This window comes from Phyllobates terribilis, unplaced genomic scaffold, assembly GCF_046119375.1.
Source record: "Phyllobates terribilis strain yellow unplaced genomic scaffold, ASM4611937v1 Scaffold_13__5_contigs__length_258822181, whole genome shotgun sequence".
NCBI classification, from domain to species: domain Eukaryota; kingdom Metazoa; phylum Chordata; class Amphibia; order Anura; family Dendrobatidae; genus Phyllobates; species Phyllobates terribilis.
In genome coordinates, this window is record NW_027362773.1 from 228,169,527 (window position 1) to 228,192,394 (window position 22,868).

At 42.4% G+C, this 22,868-nt stretch overlaps 1 protein-coding gene across 1 annotated transcript in view; it reads right to left on the reverse strand.

Moving 5' to 3' along the window:
- Positions 1-1,502: 1,502 nt before the first annotated feature.
- The window catches only part of CFDP1 (craniofacial development protein 1), a 44,405-nt gene continuing 23,039 nt past the window's right edge, over positions 1,503-22,868 (reverse strand). The window contains exons 6-7 of the mRNA XM_073659331.1: positions 6,779-6,937; positions 1,503-1,829 (exon numbers count right to left, since the gene is read on the reverse strand). Of these exons, the coding sequence (XP_073515432.1) occupies positions 1,739-1,829; positions 6,779-6,937 (250 nt within the window). The 3' untranslated portion in view covers positions 1,503-1,738. The remainder of the gene's footprint in view (positions 1,830-6,778; positions 6,938-22,868) is intronic.

The following is a 22,868-nucleotide window of genomic DNA, read 5'->3' on the forward strand; positions in this document are numbered from 1 at the left end:
AAGCACAGTGATACTGTTGTTTGTAAACCAGGTATTGGTAAATTGGCAGTGTGGACAGGTGCCAAGTCCTGCTGGAGAATGACATTTCCATCTCCAAAAAGCTTGTCGGCAGAGGGAAGCATGAAGTGCTCTAAAATGTCCTGGTAGACGGCTGCGATGACTTCGGTCTTGATAAAACACAGTGGACCTACACCAGCAGATGACATGGCTGCCCAAACCTCACTGATTGTGGAAACTTCACACTAGACCTCAAGCAGCTTGGATTGTGGCCTCTCCACTCTTCCTCCAGACTCTAGGACCTTGATTTCCAAATGAAATGCAAAATTTACTTTCATCTGAAAACAACACCTTGGACCACTGAGCAACAGTCCAGGTCTTTTTCTCCTTGGCCCAGGTAAGACGCTTCTGGTGTTGTCTACTGGTCATGAGTGGCTTGACACAAGGAATGCGACACTTGTAGCCCATGTCCTGGATACGTCTGTGTGTGGTGGCTCTTGAAGCAATGACTCCAGCAGCAGTCCACTCCTTCTGAATCTCCCCCAAATTTTTGAATGGCCTTCTCTTAATCCTTTCAAGGCTGCGGTTATGCCGGTTGCTTGTGCACCTTTTTCTACCACTTTTTTTCCTTACATTCAACCTTCCATTAATATGCTTGGATACAGCACGCTGTGAACAGCCAGCTTCTTTAGCAGTGACCTTTTGTGGCTTACTCTCCTTGTGGAGTGTGTCAATGACTGCCTTCTGGACATCTGTCAAGTCAGCAGTTTTCCCCATGATTGTGGAGGCTACTGAAACAGACTAAGGGGCCTTTTTAGATGCTTAGGAAGCCTTTGCAGGTGTTTTTTGTTAATAATTCTAATTTCCTGAGATAATGACTTTTGTGTTTTCATTGGCTGTAAGCTATAATCATCAACATTAACAGAAATAAACACTTGACATAGATCACTCTGTTTGTAATGACTCTATATAATATAGGAGTTTCACTTTTTGTATTGAAGAACTGAACTAAATTAACTTTTTGATGATATTCTAACTTATTGAGAAGCACTTGTTTTGAACGTGTGCACATGGCCTTAACTCGTGCCGTCACCAATTTCAAGCTATTTAGACTAAGGCAGAAGGAATTATGTGGTGCAAAACATACAACTGTTTCAATAGGCGTTTAAGAAAAAAAAAAAAAAAAAAACCCTTGAACTGTTAATTTTCTAATATTCCAGATTTTTTACCTGGTCATAACGCTGCTGTACTGAATCTGATGGAAAGGTGTAAAAAACATGAAGCCAGATTCAGAACAACATTTAGATAAATTATATATAAAAAAATACATATTTATGGCCATTGACCGGTCCTAATAAGAGTTTCCATGGCTTTTATAGCTGCAATAGTCGAAAACCAACCCTGTCTAATTTTATTGGAGCACGGCTGACAATCAATTAGAAATAAAGGTCCTCTCTACCTGCACAACTCTGTATCACCAGCACGGACTACACTAACACAACATCTTAATTTACAAAGACATTTATTAATCCAAAGTCACTGAAACCACTCTGTTCCCAAAGAAAAAAAAAATCAGTCAAGAAATGTCTTTAAAAGAGAAAAAAAAAACATTTAAAATGTTCATGTTCTAGTCCAGATATACAGATTTTCAGACCCTACATAATGACATTGTTCTCCTGCGACCTATGTACAGTAGGATAATGTGACGTCCATGGAGCTTATCACAGTCCCATGGTGAAGGTTACGGCTTCATATTTTTTAGTCTGATTTCCCTCTCCTGCTCAAATTGCCGATAATCTACTCGTTCCAGGAAAGCTTTCCTTTCAATGTATCTAGAACAAAAAACAAGAACAGACAAGATTTAGGATGATACAAATAAATCAGAAATCAAGGGTTATCACAAAAAAAGAAGATTTTTATACACGGTATATACTGAGACTCTCAATAACTGGGGTGTCTCGTGACAATGGCTAAGAACAAATGTTCCAGTCCACATCCAGCAGGCATGAAGGACAAGAGAAATATTTATTTGGTGGCATTTAAAATAACACCCCAGATTAAGTTGCTCAATTTCTCCGCTCTCCACTTTGTCTGACACAGGCGGGAATATACATGTAATATTCACACTCCTTACCGAGGCCTACACAGAGGAGAGGTCCACTGTAGAAGGCGAAATGGAGATATGGAAACAACTTCTCGTGACGTGGACCATCATAGATTTATTTTGATGAAAAGTCACAATGGTTCATATCCCAAAAATACTATTGGTGTGCGCAGAGATGTAACAAAGTCCTGGGCCAAAATGCAATATGAATAACACCTAAATATATGTGTCTGTATAGGTGGCATTGCACCTCCCCACAGGGCTGTGGAGTCGGTAAGCCAAACCTCCAACTCCTCAATTTCCATGAGACCGACTCCACGACTCCGACTCCCTCATACATGGTTCATGTTTAAGTGATATATTTACTGTAGCACAGATTCATCTCAGCTAAAAGTCTAGACCCTTAGATCAGGAATAGGACAGACAATTATAGGACATTTCAGAACTTTCCCAATTTTTCTGAAAAAAATATTCCCCACAAACTGCATTGAACTACTGCACCCTATTTATTATATATTTTAGGAGGTGAAGTTGGTCCATTTTATACTGACTCCACCAAAATGGACACCGACTCCAACTCCACAGCCCTGCCTCCCCGGGCACCAGGGCCTGGGTACGACAGCTCCCCTGCACACCTTCACCCCCATCGGTGTATATGGGCTGTCGTCCTCAATCGGCCTACAATCTCTGTAAGCGAGCTTAGAATAAACCACTACTTTAATAAGGCACGCTAGCAATGTCTGTAAATTGATTGCACATTTAGCTAATAAGCTCTCCGAGGCTTTAAGACTTTGCACGGAAAAAGGAAATTAACATGTTCTGCTGCTTCCCAGCCCACAGTGCAGGACGGCCATTCTCACAATGCTACGTGAATAATTAAGAGAAAATATGAAGTCCTTGTCGCGTCCGGGAGGGTTACATAAGAGGAATTAAAGCCAAGAATACAGCAGTAACTTTCCCTCCAAGCGAGAAGAAACCAGCTACGACAAGAGCATGCTGAGTCAGGTCAGCACGCTGCACAGTGATCAATGGAGGCGCCGTGCCAGCTGCTAACACTGCACATCTAGTGCCAGGGGTGACCGGCCTCCTCCGTGCCATCAACACGCAGCTCTCATTCTGCATTAGTATTGGGGGCAATACACAACATTGTACTTGGCTCTTGCAGAATTTAAATCCTATAAAAAATCATACAGTAAAATTGTGTTCTTTCCTTCTTGGTAGCTCCATGGGGTAGACCAGGCGGCCATTACTGCCACCCCAAAGGCTCCCAAGTTCTTATCAGCAAAGCTTGCCCCATCTTTTTAGAATTAGAGTTGTAGAGGAGGAACCTCACGTGAGTAGCTGGATAATTCGGCATGGTACAACATCTTCCCTTTCCAGATGATCAGTACTTCCAGACCGTCAGGCACCAGATCTGATAGCACAACAATTTATCCAGTCGGTCCGCCTTTACACAAGTTTAGAGTTGTGCGGTGCAAGAGTAAGGACAATAGTGAGAGGCCAGTTTTATACAGATTGTTTGGCCAGGATTTTGATCGGTCATGTTTTGGGTTTTTCCTACACTAATTTGGTAGTAATAATGTAGATGTATGTTATGAAGTGGCCTTACACCAAGGGCTCCCCTTGTATTATACAAGCAGCTGAAGGTGTACAGGTGAGCTGTCAGTCCCTGCATGGGCCTGTACTCCTCGGCTGTCAGATGTACGAGCCAGCACTGGGCTCATCCATGCAGAGGTCCAAAGGACAAAGAGCCTATCTGACTGCTCTGTACATTTTCTAGCAGCTTCCAAAGGCGACAGATATACTAATCCTCTCTAATATGCAGGTAATGTAAATTTAGTGTGAACATGAGCCAAAAAGATGGCAGTAGCTCAAGCAGGATGATTTGGCTGGTCTTTAGAAACTTTTGTCTAACGCTACACCACTTCTTGGTTGTCTTACTTTTAGTACAACTTTGGCACCCGTTGACAGGTTTTTAGGCTTGTACTTCATCTGTAGAAACCAGTCCCACATTGCAGGACAGACATGCCTCCAATCTGGAGCGAGCCATAAATATGTTTGTTTTTTTTCCCTGGTGTAAATGGCTGCTGTACTCCTGAATATGAAGTGGTTTTTATATTGTTCCTGAGCCGCTCCATTCATAAGATATCGCCCTCCTTCCCTGAATGTAAGTTTATTCTTTCTATCCATTAATCCCTAACACTTCTCTATGGGAGTCTTCTTGGGGATCACCCATTTGGCTTAAAAGAAACAATGGATTACATATAGGAAAAAGGGGATAATATTTTAGGAACAGAGCAGCAAGAACAAAAAAAAAATGGACAATGCCAGATTCAGGAGAATAGTGGTATTGGGCAGCACTGGGTTCAGATCCCACCAATTACAACATCTGCAAGGAGTTTGTATATTCTCCCTGTGTTTGTGTGGGCTTCCTCCGGGTTCTCCGGTTTCCTCCCACACTCCAAAGACATACTGATAGGGAATGTAGATTGTGAGCCCCAATGGGGACAGTACCCATAATGTCTGTAAAGCTCTGTGGAATTAATGGTGCTATATAAGTGAGTAAAATAAATAAAATTTACAGAAAAAAAAAAGAAAAGCTGTAATGTACCATAAATCTGTAAAGAGGACCTTTCACTGGAGTCCTTCCTCCAATCGCTGCTGCTCCAGTGATTCTGGAGCAGTTTTCATTCTGTGCCCCTTCATTCCAAAGTTATATACCCCGATAATACTGGTGAAAATGTTCCCTTCTACAAACTGGGCATGAACCATGGTGGGGTCTTGATTGCTAAACGCCCACAGAGAAGTTCTGTGGTACACGCCCAGTTGGTGGAAAGGAAAATCTGCACCATTATTACCAGGGACATAACTTTGGAACTAAGGGTCACAGAAGAAAAAGATAAACTGTTCCAGAAAAGTCCAGTAAAAAGTTCTCTTTAAATTTACATAATTAGAAGGTCTCACACAAAATGAGAAAATGTTGGAAAATGTCTTAAAGGGCTTGTCACCCCCAAAACTGAAATTAAACAAAAAACAGATTTTACTTATTTTTGTTTTATCTAAAACAATTGTATTAAAACTATGAGAGGTTTTATTAAATGCGGGGTCTTCGTTGCACCCTAGGCGTGGAAAAGTGCTTGGCACCCCCTGAATTACCATTCTCCGCCCCTCCCCTTATGATGAGTAGCCTGTACCGAATCCTCAGCCCTGAACACACTGACACTGCAGGCAGGGAGAGCTCACAGTGTCAGTGTGTCCGGGCGTCCTCTGATCACCCCTGGCATATTTGCAGCACCGGCCCCTTGCTGCACAGAGTATATATGAGCGCACACTCATAAAATAAGTAACATCTGTGCCACGAGCGTGATTTTACAGGGGTTAAGCCCCATATATGAATGTAAAAATGTTTACATTTTAGTTTTGGGGGTGACAGACCAGCGTTAATGGATGATGTTCTGACACTTTTTGCCCACAAAGGACTCCTCCACAAAACCAATACAATGATTTCCTTAACTTTGATCTATTTCTCATGAAATATCACTTCTGGAGCATCTCTTCTTAGATCTCATGCATTGTGCTGCTCCTTTGTTACTATTCCTAAAAATGTATATATAAATTGACAACTGGGTGGTACCAATGGAGGGGGTATCCAAAAATAGTCTGTCGTTCTACAATCATTGTTCCCAGTGTCATTGTCAATTTCTTCATAAATTTTCCAGAGGAATAACAGAGGGACAGCACATAGTTATAAGAAAACATGCTCCAAAATTGTTATATTCTGGGGAACACAAGTATTTACTAAAACAGACACGTCAGGAAGATTAACAGGTCCTCTATAAAGGGATTCTGTACCAATCTAAAAATGGAACAGATTTAAGAAACCTTATATCAGTAATAGCATACTTATGTCAGCCATGGAAAACGGCAGTCCGACTTGTTAAAGACAATACAGAGTCAGTGTTGTTAAAGGGAACCTGTCACCAGGCTTGGCAGATATGAGATACAGCCACCACCTTTCAGGCCTGATACACAGCATTCTATAATGCTGTATATAAGCCCCCGATCCGACCTGCAAGAGAAGGAAAAGCGCTTTTATTATACTCACCTGGGGGCGCAGACTCCAGAAACGCGCATGCGCACGGCAGTACTTTGCTCTGCCCTGAACAGGGGCACGATGCCTGTGTGGATGACTTGGGGACGCATCATCCACACAAAACAAGGAGGAGGGCGATCATAAAAAGATGGGAGGCACCAGACCAAGACTAGCAACACCCATCCGACCGGTCGCCCCCTAGGAGAGTATAATAAAAGCTCTTTCTTCTCTTTCAAGTCGGGTTGGGGGCATATATACAGCATTATAGAAAGGTGGTGGCCATATCTCATATCGGCCAAACCTGGTGATAGGTTCCCTTTAAATTCTATTACTACAGTGACAATTTTGGGCTAAGAATAATTTGTAACCATGTGAATTAAGGATTTCAGACCAGTCGTCTAAGTTCACGAGCAACATAGACATGAAAATCAGCACTCCGTCTACCTGGGGGTGGGATTAGCAGCCCTATCTTTAGGTCTATGCACACTTAATTGCTTAAAAAATATGGATCGATGCACTTTAGGAAGGTTCAGCATAATCTACATAGCCAAATACTGAAAACATATGCTAGAAAATACCCTTACCCATCTTTGCCTCTATTATGATGAGCCAGTTCTTCTTCAATCCCTTCTTGCTCTTTAAACGATTCCCAATCCAGCTTAGATTTCTCCAATGTGCTTATCTTCTGTTTTTTAGAGCCTAATTGTCCAAGTATGCTGCTCATACCTACAGGCCTTTTCACACTGTAATGACACAATAGAAATACATGGATCAGATATGCATCACTGTCATCCATTTATATACAACAACTCCAATTGTACAATGTACAGAAAACAAGAATGCAATGATTTGGAAATCTCTTACAGCCATAAAAATAGAGAACACAGCTCAGAAGTTGGACGTTAGACATTCTTCTTTTGCATTTGAAAAAGTTAAATAAATTTAGAAATTGATGGCAACAACACATCTCCAAAAACTTGTCCCCGGGCCATGTCCACCATTGTGTAGCAGCCCCTCTACTCTTTACTACAGTCTGTAAACGTCTGGGAAGTGAGGAGACATCGCTGGAGGAACGTTGTCCCGTTCTTGTCTGATGTAGGATTCTCTCGGCTCCACAGTTCTGGGCCTTGCCGATTATTTGTTTCATAATGCACCAAATGTTTTCTGGGTCTGGACTGCAGGCGGCCGGGTCATTCCCCAAACTCTTCTTCTGTGAAGCCATGCTGGTGTGATGGATGCACTATGTGGTTTAGCATTGTCTTGCTGAAATACACAAGGTCTTCCCTGAAATAGACGATGGCTGGATGGGAGAATATGTTGTCCTAAAACTTCCATATAAATGTTTAGCAGTGATAGTGCCTTGAATGTATGCGCTGCCCATGCCATTGGCACTAATGCAGCCCCATACCAGCAGAGGTGCAGGAACTGTGCCCTGATAACAAGCTGGATGGTCCCTCTCCTATTGAGTCCACAGGACACAGCGTCAGTGGTTTCCATTTTTCAGAGTTAATTTTAAGTGTTTCTAGATTGCATGGATATATGGATTTTTCTTTGCATTTGGGCATTGTTGCACTGAGAACTGGGACCACAGACAATGGTTTCTGGAAGTATTCCTGAGCCCATGCAGTAATGTGCATGACCAATTCATGCCTGGTTTTAGATCACGAGAATCCATTATTGACCATTGGTCTTCTCCCTTGTGCACATGGGTTTCTCCAGAATCTCTGAATCTTTTGATATTATGAAATGTAGATTATGGGATATTCCAGGTCTGCAATTTTATGTTCAGGAATAGTTTTCTGAAGTTATTCCACAATCTTTAGACGCAGTTATTCACAGATTGGTGACCTCTGACCATCTTTTGCTTCTGAGAAACACTGGCCACTAGGCCTTGTACTTTCTGCTCTGTACAGATGATTTTTCAGCAGTCTCATTACTACCACACAAAGGATTAAAAAGCAACACTTCTATTCTCACTTTTGGAAGTCTTTTTATTGTTTTTTTTCGGACATTTTTTACAATGAAAAAAACACTAACGTTTTTGAAGTCAAACGGCTAACAGCATGCTGAGAGAGGTCCTGGGCATCTTTTTAACTTTCCCATTGACCTCTACTGTAAAGTATTGAAGTTGACCAAGTAGAAAACGCCAGAAGAATGGACTTGTTACTTCTTTTAACCACTTGGCTTCTTTGAAAGCCTGCAGCGTTTTAAAGACATTCAATAGCCTGAACACATGAACAGCGATTCATTTCCCCATAAAACCTTATTAGGAGCATTCTTTTGATCGCTTTTCTTAGCGCTTTTTCCGTGATTTTTATTTTACTGGACCTGTGCAAAAAAGTTGATGAGACAATGGTGATGATGATGCTGGTGCAGTCTTATTTTCTATTTATAGCGACATTTTCTACGTACAACAGTTGCAACACTTTAGGTACCGCACATCATAAATTACATTTTGTTCATATGCTTGGCTGCTTTTCCATCAGTTCGTATTATAACCAATTAACTGCAGGAAATATTGTTAATAAATAAATTTGGATAAGGAGGTCACATTCAGAGAAAAGCTGAAGGCGATTTTAGAGCTTTATGATTAAAAACTCAGGAGTAAGTGCTCTTAAATGAGATGCATATGAAAAGAGATAGTAAGGCACCAGTCACACTATGCAGCTTTCAATTGTCGAGCAATAATTGCTGCACTCTGCATATGAAAGAGTGTTAGCCTGGAAACCACTTAGACAGGGCACTAGCCGTGTGCATGCGAGCCAGGTGGTGCAAATTCCATATATAGTGAAACCTGAGCTGTCAAAGCTGTAGAAATGGAACAGATAATGCACTCACCAACAGTGTTGCCTGATAATAGTTCTGTTTATTCGGGATTACACATGCGGAGGGGTGGTGCAGGTTCTGGGGTGCGGGGGGTAAGAGGACAACGGCCGTTTCGCGCGAGTCCTGCGCTTCAACGGGTCCTCTACAGGTGAGCAGCCGAAGCCTTCTGGTTAAATACCTGAAAATGAGGCGATACGGCCAACCCACCTGCACAGGTGTTGATTAAGTGAAAAAACACACAAATAAAAAAATGTTTAAAAACACAATGCAACACGAACGCAGTTACAATGAACTTATAGAGACTCATATAAATACAGATAAATCCAGGCGATCATTGAGTCTTGTCGGAGCTTGTGCGTTAAGAGTCCAGAATTAGTCTAGCTTCTTTTTGAAGTAAAACTAAATTGTAATTACCTCTGTTTTTGGGCGGACTGACCTTCAATGATCGCCTGGATTTATCTGTATGAACCCGTTGAACCCTGACCCGTTGAAGCGCAGGACTTGCGCGAAATGTCCGTTGTCCTCTTAGCCCCCTGCACCTCAGAACCTGCACCACCACTCTGCATGTGTAATCCCGAATAAACAGGACTATTATCAAGCAACACTGTTGGTGAGTGCATCATCTGTTCCATTTCTATAGCTTTTATGGCTCTTAAATGAGATGTATGCGAGTCGAGAAATATATTTTAAAACCCCTTTTTTATTTTTATTTTTTTAACTTGGAAATTGGGCAGAGCTACAGTAATATACATGGCCAATAGGCACTGTTTTTTCGCACAAAACCCCCCACATCTAATTTAACTTTTTTGCCCTGTGACATACTATTGCATCATATTGTGGGTGCATGGGGCAGGCCCAAGAGATGAGCCCGCTCCACACAAGGTAGATGCCAGCTGTATTATACAGCCAGCATCTGCGTCTAACAGCAGCAACCGAAGCTTGCACTGATTGACAGTACAATTTAAGGGTTAACATCAGTAATCACAAACAGCGGCAATTCAACTGCATGATCCTGCCCAGGTGTTCATTCTGGGTGCCCATAGCCTCCAAACGACCTGACCGCAGGGTTTCGATGCCCACCATGACGGTACTGAAGTGAAGACGGGCCTGTTGCTGGTCTTCATATGAGACATTGATTAGTATTAAATACTCCCTGCTCAGTGACGTGGCAGTGGGTCTCCATGCATGCCTACAATGAAGGGGCTGTGGCACATGGTGGGGGTCCGTTGTTTACTACCCGCAGATCAGCTCCACTCTATGCCCAGCGTTTTCTACACAAATGGCCTGATGAGGTTCAGACCTTTTGTTCTAGCCATTGCTGGACCAGTCCTGGTCAGACACCGAGTACATATCTATTTACCTCTTTGCTTTCTAGGTTTTGCTTTTTTTTGCAAATTACAATCAGACCCTGAAGATTTCCCATTACTGGACTTCAGATTGCTGAAGGCTATTTTCCATGGATTCTGGACTAGTGAAATACTGGCGCTGGCTGCAAAAACTGCCCTGTTTTATTTAATATAAAGACCTTGGAAGTATTTTGGCTAAAGTGGACAAGCAACAGAAGACAGGCTTCTAAACTTCACGCTCTCTTGTGCAACTCATCTGCTTTCACCTCTGCCGACGTGGTGTCATTTCAGGCAAGCTTAGCAAAATGCAATGAATGATAATGAGAACGTTCTCCCTGCAATGCAACACTGCACTGCCCTCCATAATATCCAGGAGTTGTGCTTGCCCTTGATCCACGCTTGAAAATAACATTTTTATTGCGGTGGCTGAATGCTACTGGCGCATACTTAATACCATTTCAGATGGAGGAAAACAACTGAAGCAAAAAAACAAACATACAGCACACCTATAATATTTCTGAAGCCTGAAATATTCAGAAATGGAAATAAATAGAGGTTTGTGTTTCATTACAAGAAGAACATCAAGTGGTTTCTGAATTGGTTTGTTTCTGATACTTCTACCATTGCAGTTGTGATCTGTACTATGTAGCTGCAGGGTCTTAAAGGGACAGTAAACGCATCGCTATCTGCTGTGCTGAAGTAACATATGGCTGATAACAGGGAATCCCTGACTAATATGTCCCTCAACAGTCTTTCTTACTGCACGATCTCCACTATATCTAACATACCATATGGCCAAAAGGATGGGGACATCTCTCCAAATTTATGAGTTTAGGTTACACAAGATCACCATGCTAAGCACGTCTCCGCAGGACTCTGGAGCAGTGGGAAAGTGTTCTCTGGAGGGATGATATATTGTAACATCTGGCCATTTCATGGGCAAATCTAGGACTGGAGGATGCACAGAAAATGCCTCTCGCCAGGCAGAGTGCCCATTATAAAAACATTTGGTGGAGGGGTAAATGGCATAGGACTGTTTTTCAGGGTGTGGGCTTGGCTACTACATTTCCAGACAAGGGCAATGAGAACTGCGATGTCAGGGAACGCTGTAATACTTATCGCTTTTTTTATTCATCTTCTATTAATGTAGCCATGAGCGTTTATTTTTGTTTTACAGGAGAGGATGGATTTTTGGTACTATTGCATTTAATGTACTACATGTATTGTGTAAAACTTGTCTTTTTTGAATGAGGAGCTGGAAAACAGCAGCAATTGTCCGTTAGGGTTTCATTCAGAGGTTGGTATAAGGGACACATTAAAGGGAACAGGTCACCATGAAAATGCAGTACAATCTGCAGACACCATGTTATAGAGCAGAGGAGATTGATATATACACACGTGGTCAAAATTGTTGGTACCCCTCGTTTAATGAAAGAAAAACCACAGAAATAACTAGGATCTGACAAATGTAAGAATAAATTAAAAATCTATGGAAATGAACAAATGAAAGTCAGACATTGCTTTTCAACCCTGCTTACACAGAATTTAAAAAAAATGAAACTCATGAAATAGGCCTGGACAGAAATGATGGTACTCCTGAAAATAATGTGACAAAAGGGACATGTTAAATCAAGTTGTGTCCACTAATTAGCATCACAGGTGTCTACAATCTTGTAATCAGTCAGTGGGCCTGTATATAGGGCTACAGATACTCACTGTGCTGTTTGGTGACATGGTGTGTACCACACTCAACATGCACCAGAGGAAGCAAGGGAAAGAGTTGTCTCAGGAGATTAGAAAGAAAATTATAGACAAGCAAAGATAAAGGTTATAAGACCATCTACAAGCAGCTTGATGTTCCTGTGACTACAGTTGCACATATTAGTCAGAAATTTAAGATCCATTGGACTGTAGCCAACCTCCCTGGACGTGGCCGCAGGAGGAAAATTGATGACAAATCAAAGAGACCGATAATATGAATGGTAACAAAAGAGCCCAGGATAACTTCTAAAGAGATTAAAGGTGAACTTCAAGCTCAAGGAACATCAGTGTCAGATCGCACCAACCAAAGTGGATGGGAGACGACCAAGCAGAACACCATTGTTGAAAAAAATCATAAAAAAGCCAGACTGGAATTTGCCAAACTACATGTTGACAAGCCACAAAGCTTCTGGGAGAATGTCCTATGGACAGATGAGACAAAAATGGAAGTTTTTGGCAAGGCACATCAGCTCTATGTTCACAGATGGAAAAATTAAGCATATCAAGAAAAGAACACTGTCCCTACTGTGAAACATGAAGGAGGCTCTGTTATGTTCTGGGGCTGCTTTGCTGCATCTGGCACAGGGTGTCTTGAATCTGTGCAGGGTACAATGAAATCTCAAGACTATCAAGGGATTCTAGAGAGAAATGTGCTGTCCAGTGTCAGAAAGCTTGGTCGCAGTCACATGTCATGGTTCTTGCAACAGGATAATGACCCAAAACATACAGCTAAAAACACCCAAGAATGGCTAAGAGGAAAACATTGAACTATTCTGAAGTGGCCTTCTATGAGCCCTGACGTAAATCCTATTGAGCATCTTTGGAAAGAGCTGAAACATGCCGTCTGGAAAAGGCAACCTTCAAACACGAGACAACTGGAGCAGTTTGCTCATGAGGAGTGGGCCAAAATACCTGTCGAGAGGTGCAGAAGTCTCATTGACAGTTACAGGAATCGTTTGATTGCAGTGATTGCCTCAAAAGGTTGTTCAACAAAATATTAAGTTCAGAAGAGTACCATCATTTCTGTCCAGGCCTATTTCATGAGCTTAATTTTTTTTTTTAATTCTGTGGAAGCAGAAAAGCAATGTCTGACTTTCATTTGTTCATTTTCATAGATTTTTAATTTATTATTACTTTTGTCAGATTCAAGTTATTTCTGTGACCATTGTGGGTTTTTCTTCCATTAAAAGGAGGGGTACCAACAATTTTGACCACGTGTGTAGTTTTGTGGGAAAAGGTTCAGTATAACCTGGGATGTAATCATTTAAACCTTTGTTTTTGGGGGATTTTCGGTCCAGTCAGCGGTCCCATCAGTGACTGACAGCTTACACACTTATACAAAGATATCCTTCAGTCTGAGGGCCGCCCCCTGGGCTGAAAATCCCAGAAAGAGCAGAGGTTTAGGCTGCGTGCCCACGTAGCGTTTTTCAAGCGTTTATGCTGCGGAATTTCCGCAGCGTAAAAGCTTGTGAAACGCTAGGTAATCTGCACCCCATAGTCCCCAAGGGGATTCCGCATGTTCTATGCACATGCTGCGGATTTTTCCGCAGCGTTTATGCTGCGTACAAAAATCCGCAGCATGTTCATTAATTTTGCGGAAGCGCAGCGGAATGGCCGCCATTGACTTGCATTGAGACGCATAGAATACGCATCTGTACATTTGTACAAGCGGATTTTATGCGTCTCTATGTGCGGATGGTACCCAGTTCTGGAGGAGAGGAGACTCTCATCCAGACCTGGGTACCATTGTACCTGTAAAAAAAGAATAAAATAAAAAATAAAGTTTATACTCACCTTTCCGAAGGTTCTCTCTGAATGCCGGCAGCGCTGAAGGACCTTCGGTGACGTCACAGTCATGTGACCGCAGGCCCTTCACCGCTCTGTCTCGCGATATGCCGGCAGCCAGGAACCAGACAGGAAGCAGCGCTGCAGCACACGCCGGGGCATCGGGGCTGAGTATAGCTTTATTTTTTTATTTTTACGGTCACACTATATAAATCCATGCGGTTTGCATGGATTTATATAGTGTGACCTAGTTGTCAAGCACTTTCCAAGTGATGCTATCGCCCGGAAAGCGCTTGTCAATCTGCATGCATTTTTTCTGCCAGGGAGATGCAGAAATTTTCTGCTTCATTTCTGCATCGTGGGCACATAGCCTTAATGCTTTAATGCTGATTAGTGTTGAGCGAGTATGTTCTGTTCCGAGTATGCTCGGGCCGAGCTCCGACTATTTACAGGTGCTCGGTGATATGGTTGAATCGCTCCCGTGTGCATGATTTGCGACTGTTTGACAGCTTTATAACATGTGAGGAAAGTGTAAGAAATACATTCCTCACATGTAATAAAGCTGTCACACAGTCGCAAATCATGCACACAGGAGCGATTCAAACATATCACCGAGCAGCTATAAATACTCGGAGCTCGGCCCGAGCGTACTCGGAACAGAACATACTCGCTCAACACTAGTCATTGAGGGTCACAAACGGCCCGCGGGTCTGAGGTTCCCCACCACTGATATACAGGGAAGATTAAGTACGGCGTTAAAAAAGTGAACCCCTAAACTGGTAAGGAAATGAATTAGCACAACCCAAAACGAAATAATGGTGGAAGGTATACTTTCCCTCCAAAATCTGTCAAAATTACAGTAACCAGCTCCGATAAATGCTGCTAGTTTGCTAATAAGTCAAGGGTTTACAAAGATTTCTTAGTTGTACCTGAGGTTACTGGCTTGTGAAACCCTATGAGCTCAGAGGTAAGTGTATGTAGGTCAGTGTGAGTGTTACTGGGTTCATGGGCATGACTCAAAGTGGATATTCACCTCCTCTCCTTAATTACGAACATGTAAATGTACTGCATATGTCACTGATGGGCAGACGGCGTGTCAGGGAAAGGCTGTCTCCAGACTCTGCAATCACCAAGGTTTCCTAAAGGTTATAGATGGAGCTGCGGGATGAGATTGCTGGTGACAGGTTGTTGTTTATTGTACGTCCAGAAGTGGAGAGGCCCCGGGCTGACGAGATGCTGCCAGACTGCTCTGATGAGCGATGATGGAGACCTGGATCCTGCCTCCTGCCAGCGGGGCATTCAGCTGTGTGCCCAGCGCTCAGGTCAATCCAGGGTCAGGTTACAATATGCAATTTCATTTCATTCACTGAAATTTTATCTCATAGACCCTTGACTGATCCTTAATTTTCTTCATGTGCATACAGAAATGCTGGCAAATAGCGACGTTCAATTACTAGATAGAGGAAAGCATTTACTAATCTGCGTAGACTTGTTTATGCAAGGGTCACATATATGTTGAGTAAAATATTATTATACTATTAATATATATATTATACATATATTTAGTAGATGGTCCAGAATAAAAATCTGGGTTTATCATCAAAGCTAGAGTAATGGGTTTTTGGCAAATTCTGCGCCTGAATATTTATGAAGTGGTAAGATGGTTAGTGGATGGACCTTTCACTCCTTTTTTCTGCAGAATAAGTTTTGCACAAGTTCCCGATAAGCCCAGGTAAAGCTGACAATCTAATTACTGTAACTTTGTATAAAAAGTCACTTGGAGGATAGGGCATAGAGCTGAGTAAGGCAGGTGGACTTGCTGGGGACGTCTGACCCATTGAATAAGAAGACTGCAGATACCTGCCCATCTGTGGTCAGACTGAGTATTTTGCATTATGATGGACTTGCTTTGCTGTTTAGATTGATAATAAAGCTAGCTGCAAACAGTTTTGACCCTAATCCACTGTCTTGGAGTGAAAGTCCTTGGTGTGCCAACCATCTATCCCAGAAGATGGAGATCCCATGAGCTACCTGAACCCCCAAGATGTCACAGTATGCATCCAGAAAGCCAACAATTCTAAAATAAGCTTCCCAGACTGGGTTCACATAATGTGTGTCCTCATTCATAGCTCAGTCTGAGGCTTACACCTAAATCCCAGATCCCACACAGGTGTGTCTCAGGCAGAGTCCTCAACGTAAAGGGGTATTCTCAAGTTTGGAGGTTACCAGGTAAAAAAGTACACAGCCAACACTAAGCATCACCAACAGAACACAATACCCACAGTGAAGAATGGTGGAGGCAGCATTATGATTTGGGGCTGTTTTTTTGGCAGCTGGAATTAGTCAGTCAAAGTGGAGGGAATTATGAACAATTCCAAATAGTCAACTTTGCAGCAAAACATTCAGGCCTCTGCTAAAAAGCTGAAAATGAAGAGGAAGTTCACATTTCAGCATGACAATGACACTAAGCATACCTCCAAATCAACATATGGTTTCACCAGAAGATCAAACTTTTGGAATGGTCGTGCTAGAGCCCAGACCTGAATCCAATTGAAATCTTTGGTCAGGACATGCCTTCACAACTTGATACATTTGGAGCGATCACAAGGAAGAGTGGGCAAAGATTGTCACATACCCAAAAAGACTGAATGCTGTCATAAATTCAAAGGGTACTTAAATGGAATCTGTCACCCACAGGGACTTATCTGACCTACTAATATGGGCATACAGGTGATAGAAATGCAAATCTATACCTACTAGTATGCCCCATATTACAGGTCTTATTGCTGTGAAATGTCTTTTTATTCATACAAATTTCTGATGCGTTCTCTGTGACGTGCAGTTGCGGCGGCCAAATCTCGCGTCTGCGCACTTCACTTTTTACAGAAGGCGCACTTGTACTATGCAGTCATAGTACATAAAACCATTGCGCATTCTGTAAAAAGCGAACTGCGCAGGTGCGAGATTTGGCTGCCGCAACTGCACATCTATTCATACCCATATCCCTCATATTAGGTCTTGTTGCTGTGAAATCTCTTTTTATTCATTGAGGTTATTCATTAATGTTTTTCCCCTCCCCTGCACATCACAGTGCCCTGTGATGTGCAGTTGCTGCGGCCAGATCCTGCACACTTCACTTTTTACAGAAGGCGCACTTCTTCCTCCTGTCTTTGGTCATAGTACTGCAGGGATCTTGTGCGCAGGCGCCGGCACTGTGACATGCAGGGGAGGAAGGAAACATTATAATTCACTCAGGAGGCGAGGATTTCTTACCGGCCCCAGGACTGGAACACATCAGAAACTAGTATGAATGAAAATACATTTCACAGCAACAAGACCTCTAATATGGGGCATACAGGTATGAATAGATTTACATTTCTATCACTTGTATACCCATATTAGTAGGTCAGATAAGTGCCAGGGGGCGACAGATTCCCTTTAAAGTTTAAGGCTGTGCATATTTGTGCAAGCACATTTTAGTTCTTTATTTTTCTTATCTGTTATCATTTTTTTACATGACTAAAACCGGGCATTTTAACCGGGGAGTATAAGCTTTTCATTTTCACTGTATGGTACCAAGAAAACAGCAATAGAAAGAAAAAGGAGTCTGCATATGCACCTTGGGACCAATGGTCATCAGAGGTTGGACCCACATCAACCGGAAAAAAACATTTAAAAACAGCAGGGTCTTGTATTCAGTTATTATTTAACCAGTTCGGGACCATTTTCCACCATTCCTGACCAGGCACATTTTCGAGTTTTATAATACATTTGCTTTTAACCGCTCTAATTTTTTCTCGTTAAAATATTCAAATAAATTATTGTCTTTTTTTCACGATACATGGGGCTTAATTTTTAAATCGTTTTTAGCTTTATTTCTTTTAATTGAATTCAGGTGGAAATTTTTAAAGAAACATAGGAGATATATATATATATATATATATATATATATATATATATATATATATATATATATATATATATATATATATATATATATATATATATAAAAGTCTATTTTTCAACCCCTCCCCCCCCCACCCTGCAACCACAAAAGGACTGCTAAAGCCACAGACTGACCAGGAGCTCACTGACGCCTTTATCCAGGTCAGGGAGGAGGTTCACCATCTCATCAGGAGCACAGACAGACATTGCTGAGAGGGTATACAGGCACAAGGGGGCCACACACACTACTGAGTCCCATTAGGAGTTACCACGATGAAACGCAAATTGGATCCACCTGTAATGTAATTTTATTTCCTTTAGTTTTAGGGATGATTGAGTTGATCTTTTTTTTTTTCCGTTGACCGTTGATACTTTATTTTTGTTCTCAACGAATTATATAATTTCCACCAGAAAATGGCTATTTTTGAGCAGTCTACATATGCATTAAAAGGGTTGTCCACTACTCGGACAACGCCTTCTCCATCCGGAAGGGAGTATACGTGTTATTATTATATTGTGGGCATACATAGGGGTAGTGGACAACCCCTTTACAGAAAGACCTAACACAAATGCGTGGCACTTCTAGATAAAGCAGCGAGGCTGTAGATTTATATTCACAAGAGTATTTCAGGCCACATCTGCAGTAAGCATTGTCCCTGGTGTTCTTATAGAGCTCTACTTTCCCTAACAACCCCGTGAGAAGTTCTGCATTAATTTAGGACGGTTTTACTTTTCTTTTTTTTTTTACGTTTGTCATCCTGATAGCATGAGCTCATTGTAATCAGCGTCATAAAACAACTCCAACCCATTGGAAAGTATTATGCAGACGAGGCGTCAAGACTGGCAATGTAGTAGTTTACAGGGGGTGGTGTGAGACAAGCACTGGACGAGCCGGGGTGTAAAGTTCTTCGGAGAATGCATTATTCATTATGCCGTTTAATGACTGGCTGGTGCATCCTTAAAGATTAATGCTGGCTGCAGAGCACTTCATTAAGTCAACCTCAGGCTGTAATGTGCTGTCATTGGAAACACTGTGGTTTTCCTTTGTGCCCGTTAATCAGTTCTGCCACTGAGCACAAGTAAATAACTTAACTATTTGCTCACATGCCGAGGGAAATACAAAAGTTTTACGTGGCAGAGGTGGGTTGCGCGGCAGCAACGGGTCCTCAGGGCTCAGGGGCCCATTTCGCGGTCATTCCCATATTTGAATGCGTGCTTATATCCCAATCCTGACTTGTATTTCACAACAACTTTGTCCCTGACTTGTTTGGAGATCTCCTTGGTCTTCATTGTGTTGTTTGGTTAATGGTGCCTCTTACTTAATGGTGTTACAGCCTCTGTGGCCTTTTAAATTTGGGGACTGGGGCACCAGGACACCGGATGATTCTTCGGTGGGCCCCACTAGTTTCAACTAAATGTGCATCCGAGGATGCACATTTAGTTGAAATGTTTGTGTGGAGCAGAAAGCCTGCACCGCAATAGTTAACATGGCCGCTGGCAGCTGACGTCAGTGCGCCTGTGGCAAGAGGCGTATGAAAATGACCTCATAAGCCAGGGACGTCGCCGGCATAGGACGTCACTGTCATGCGCCGCCTGCGACAGGTGCACTGACAGAAGTCGGTGGCTGACGATAGGTTGGCAGCCATTTCAGCACGACTGGACCTAAAGGAAGAGAACGCTGGGAGCACAGGTAGACAAGAATCTTTTTTTTCCCCTTCTTCTGTGGATGCGGCATGATGTGGGCCCAAGACAAAGGGCATAGGGGGCCCTGGATGGTGGAGATAGGGGCCAGGATTGGGAACATAAGGGATCAAGATGGGACAACATAGGGTCCCAGGATGGAGGACATTATTAAATAAAGGGGCCAGGTTGAGACTTTATTACTGTATGGAGGACAAAATGAGGAACATACATTAGTTTATGGTGGCAAGGGGGTGGGGAACATAATTACTGTAGGGGATAATTAGGGAACATTATTACTGCTGTAATATAATTCATAGAATACTGTTTTCCATGGGAAGAACAAAAGGGAGGTCCCGTTACTGTGCAGGGTGGTACTATCTCGCTTTTTTTCTTCATCTGGTGTAGTGTAGAGATCAGGGAATAAGTGGGGAATGTGCTCTAGAAGCGATCAGCTATTGATAACTGTGTGTTATTTTCTATAGAGACAAGTCCCGGCTTGAAGTAGTGATGGCGGTCTGTACTGGATGAAGAAGAAAAGCGAAGATGAAGGACTTCACCTAGAGACGTCACTGGTGAGTCAGTATGTTACCTGTACACCAACAGTATACACTATATACAGAGCTGCTGGGTATAAGGTCACAGGTTATCACTGTATTACCTGTACACTGAGACAGCACCTGTGTATAATGCCACAGGTGAGTTACTGTATTATCTGTATACTATATACAGAACTCCTGTGTATAATGTAACAGGTGGTAATAACAGTGGTGTTCGTATTGTGGTTTTTATTAACCCCTTAAAGACCTTGGGTTTTTCTGTTTTTGCATTTTCATTTTTTGCTCCCCTTCTTCCCAGAGCTAGAACTTTTTAAATTTTCGTTCAATATGGCCGTGTGAAGGCTTATTTTTTGCGGGACGAGTTGTACTTTTGAACGACATCACTGGTTTTACCATATCGTGTGCTGTAAAACAGGAAAAAAATTCCAAGTGGGGTGACATTGCAAAAAAAAATGCAATTCCACAGTAGTTTTTTGGGTCCTTTTTTCACCACGTTCACTGATTGCTAAAACTGACCTGCCATTATTATTCTCCAGGTCATTCAGAGTTCGTAGACACCAAACATGTACAGGTTCTATTTTACTTAACCCCTTCAGGACCCAGCCTATTTTGACCCTAAAGACCTTGGCATTTTTGTCAATTCTGACCAGTGTCCCTTTACGAAGTAAAAACTCTGGAACACTTCAACGGATCCTAGCGATTCTGAGATTGTTTTTTCGCGACATATTGGGCTTCATGTTAGTATTAAATTTAGGTCGATAATATTTGCGTTTATTTGTGAAAAAATCAAAAATATGGGAAAAATTTTGAAAATTTTGCAATTTTCAAATTTTGAATTTTTATTCTGCTAAACTAGAGAGTGATGTGACACAAAATAGTTAATAAATAACATTTCCCACATGTCTACTTTACATCAGCACAATTTTGGAAAAAAAAAAAAAATTGGGTAGGAAGTTAGAAGGGTTCAAAGTTCATCAGCAAATTTTCTTTTTTCCAGCAAAATTTGCAAAGCCATTTTTTTTAGTGACCACATCACATTTGAAGTCCCTTTGAGGGGTGTACATGACAGAAAACACCCAAAAGTGACACCATTCCAAAAACTGCACCCCTCAAGCTACTCAAAACTACATTCAAGAAGATTATTAACCCTTCAGGTGCATCACAGGAACTAAAGCCACATGGAAGAAAAAAATGAACATTTTTATTTTTCTAACAAAAATTTTCTTTTAGCCTAAATTTTTTAATTTTCACATGGGTAACAGGATAAAATGCATCCTAAAATTTGTTGGTCAATTTCTCCTGAGTACACCGATACCTCATATGTGGTCATAAACCACTGTTTGGGCACACGGCAGGGCTCAGAAGGGAAGGAGCGCCATTTTACTTTTTGAATGGAAAATTAGCTCCAAAAGTCAAATTGCGCTCCTTCTCTTCTGAGCCCTGCCATGCGCCCAAACAGTGGTTTATGACCACATATGAGGTATCAGTGTACTCAGGAGAAATTGACCAACACATTTTAGGATGCATTTTATCCTGTTACCCATGTGAAAATTAAAAAATTTAGGCTAAAAGAAAATTTTTGTGAAAAAAAAAGTACTTTTTTGTTTTCACAGATCATTTTGTGAAGCACCTGGGGGTTCCAAGTGCTCACTATGCATCTAGATAGGTGCCTTGGGGGGTCTAGTTTCCAAAATGGGGTCACTTGTGGGGGAGCTCCACTTTTTAGGCACATTAGGGGCTCTCCAAACGCAACATGGTGTCCGCTAACAATTTGAGCCGATTTTCCATTCAATTTGTTTGCGGACACCATGTCCCGTTTGGAGAGCCGCTGTGTGCCCAAACATTGGAGCTCCCCCACAAGTGACCCCATTTTGGAAACTAGACCCCCCAAGGCACTTACCTAGATGCATAGTGAGCACTTGAAACCCCCAGGTCCTTCACAAATTAATCCGTAAAAATAAAAAAGTGTTTTTTTTTCCACTTTTTTATTTTTATGAATCAATTTGTGAAGCACCTGGGGGTTCCAAGTGCTCACTATGCATCTAGATAGGTGCCTTGGGGGTCTAGTTTCCAAAATGGGGTCACTTGTGGGGGAGCTCCAATGTTTGGGCACACAGGGACTCTCCAAACGCAAAGGGTTCCAATTTGTTAGTGGACACCATTGTGTAGTGCATGTCAGGTTGGTGTGCGGTGTGGTATATTGTAGTGCATACACCACACACACACACACACACACACACACACACACACACAATCTCATACACTACAACACACACACACCAACCTGACATAGCCTCCTCAGCTGAGTACGCCCTAGACTGGGATGAGCGGGACGGGCGGGACATTTTGCGTGCTTTGTGCGTGTGTAAAAAAAAAAAAAAAAAATCAAAACTTTATTATAGTGTGAGTGTACGTGTGTGTGCTTGGTGTAACCTTCTGCAGTCACGTGTGGGGCCGGTCAGGCGTAGGGGGCGGTCAGGAGTAGGGGGCGGTCAGGAGTAGGGGGCGGTCAGGCGTAGGAGGGGGCTGAGGAGATGGAGGAGCCAGAAGCAGCAGCAAGGGGGGTGATCACTGGGGCAGGAGCCGGCAGCAGCAAGGGGGGGTAGGAGGCCGGCAGCATCGGGGGGTGATTACTGGGGCAGAAAGGGGAGCAGGAGCTGGCAGGAGCAGGGGGCTGATTACTGGGTTTTCGGGGGGGGTGATCACTGGGAACAGGGGGGGGTGAACACTGGGAACAGGGGGGGGTGAACACTGGGAACAGGGGGGGGGGT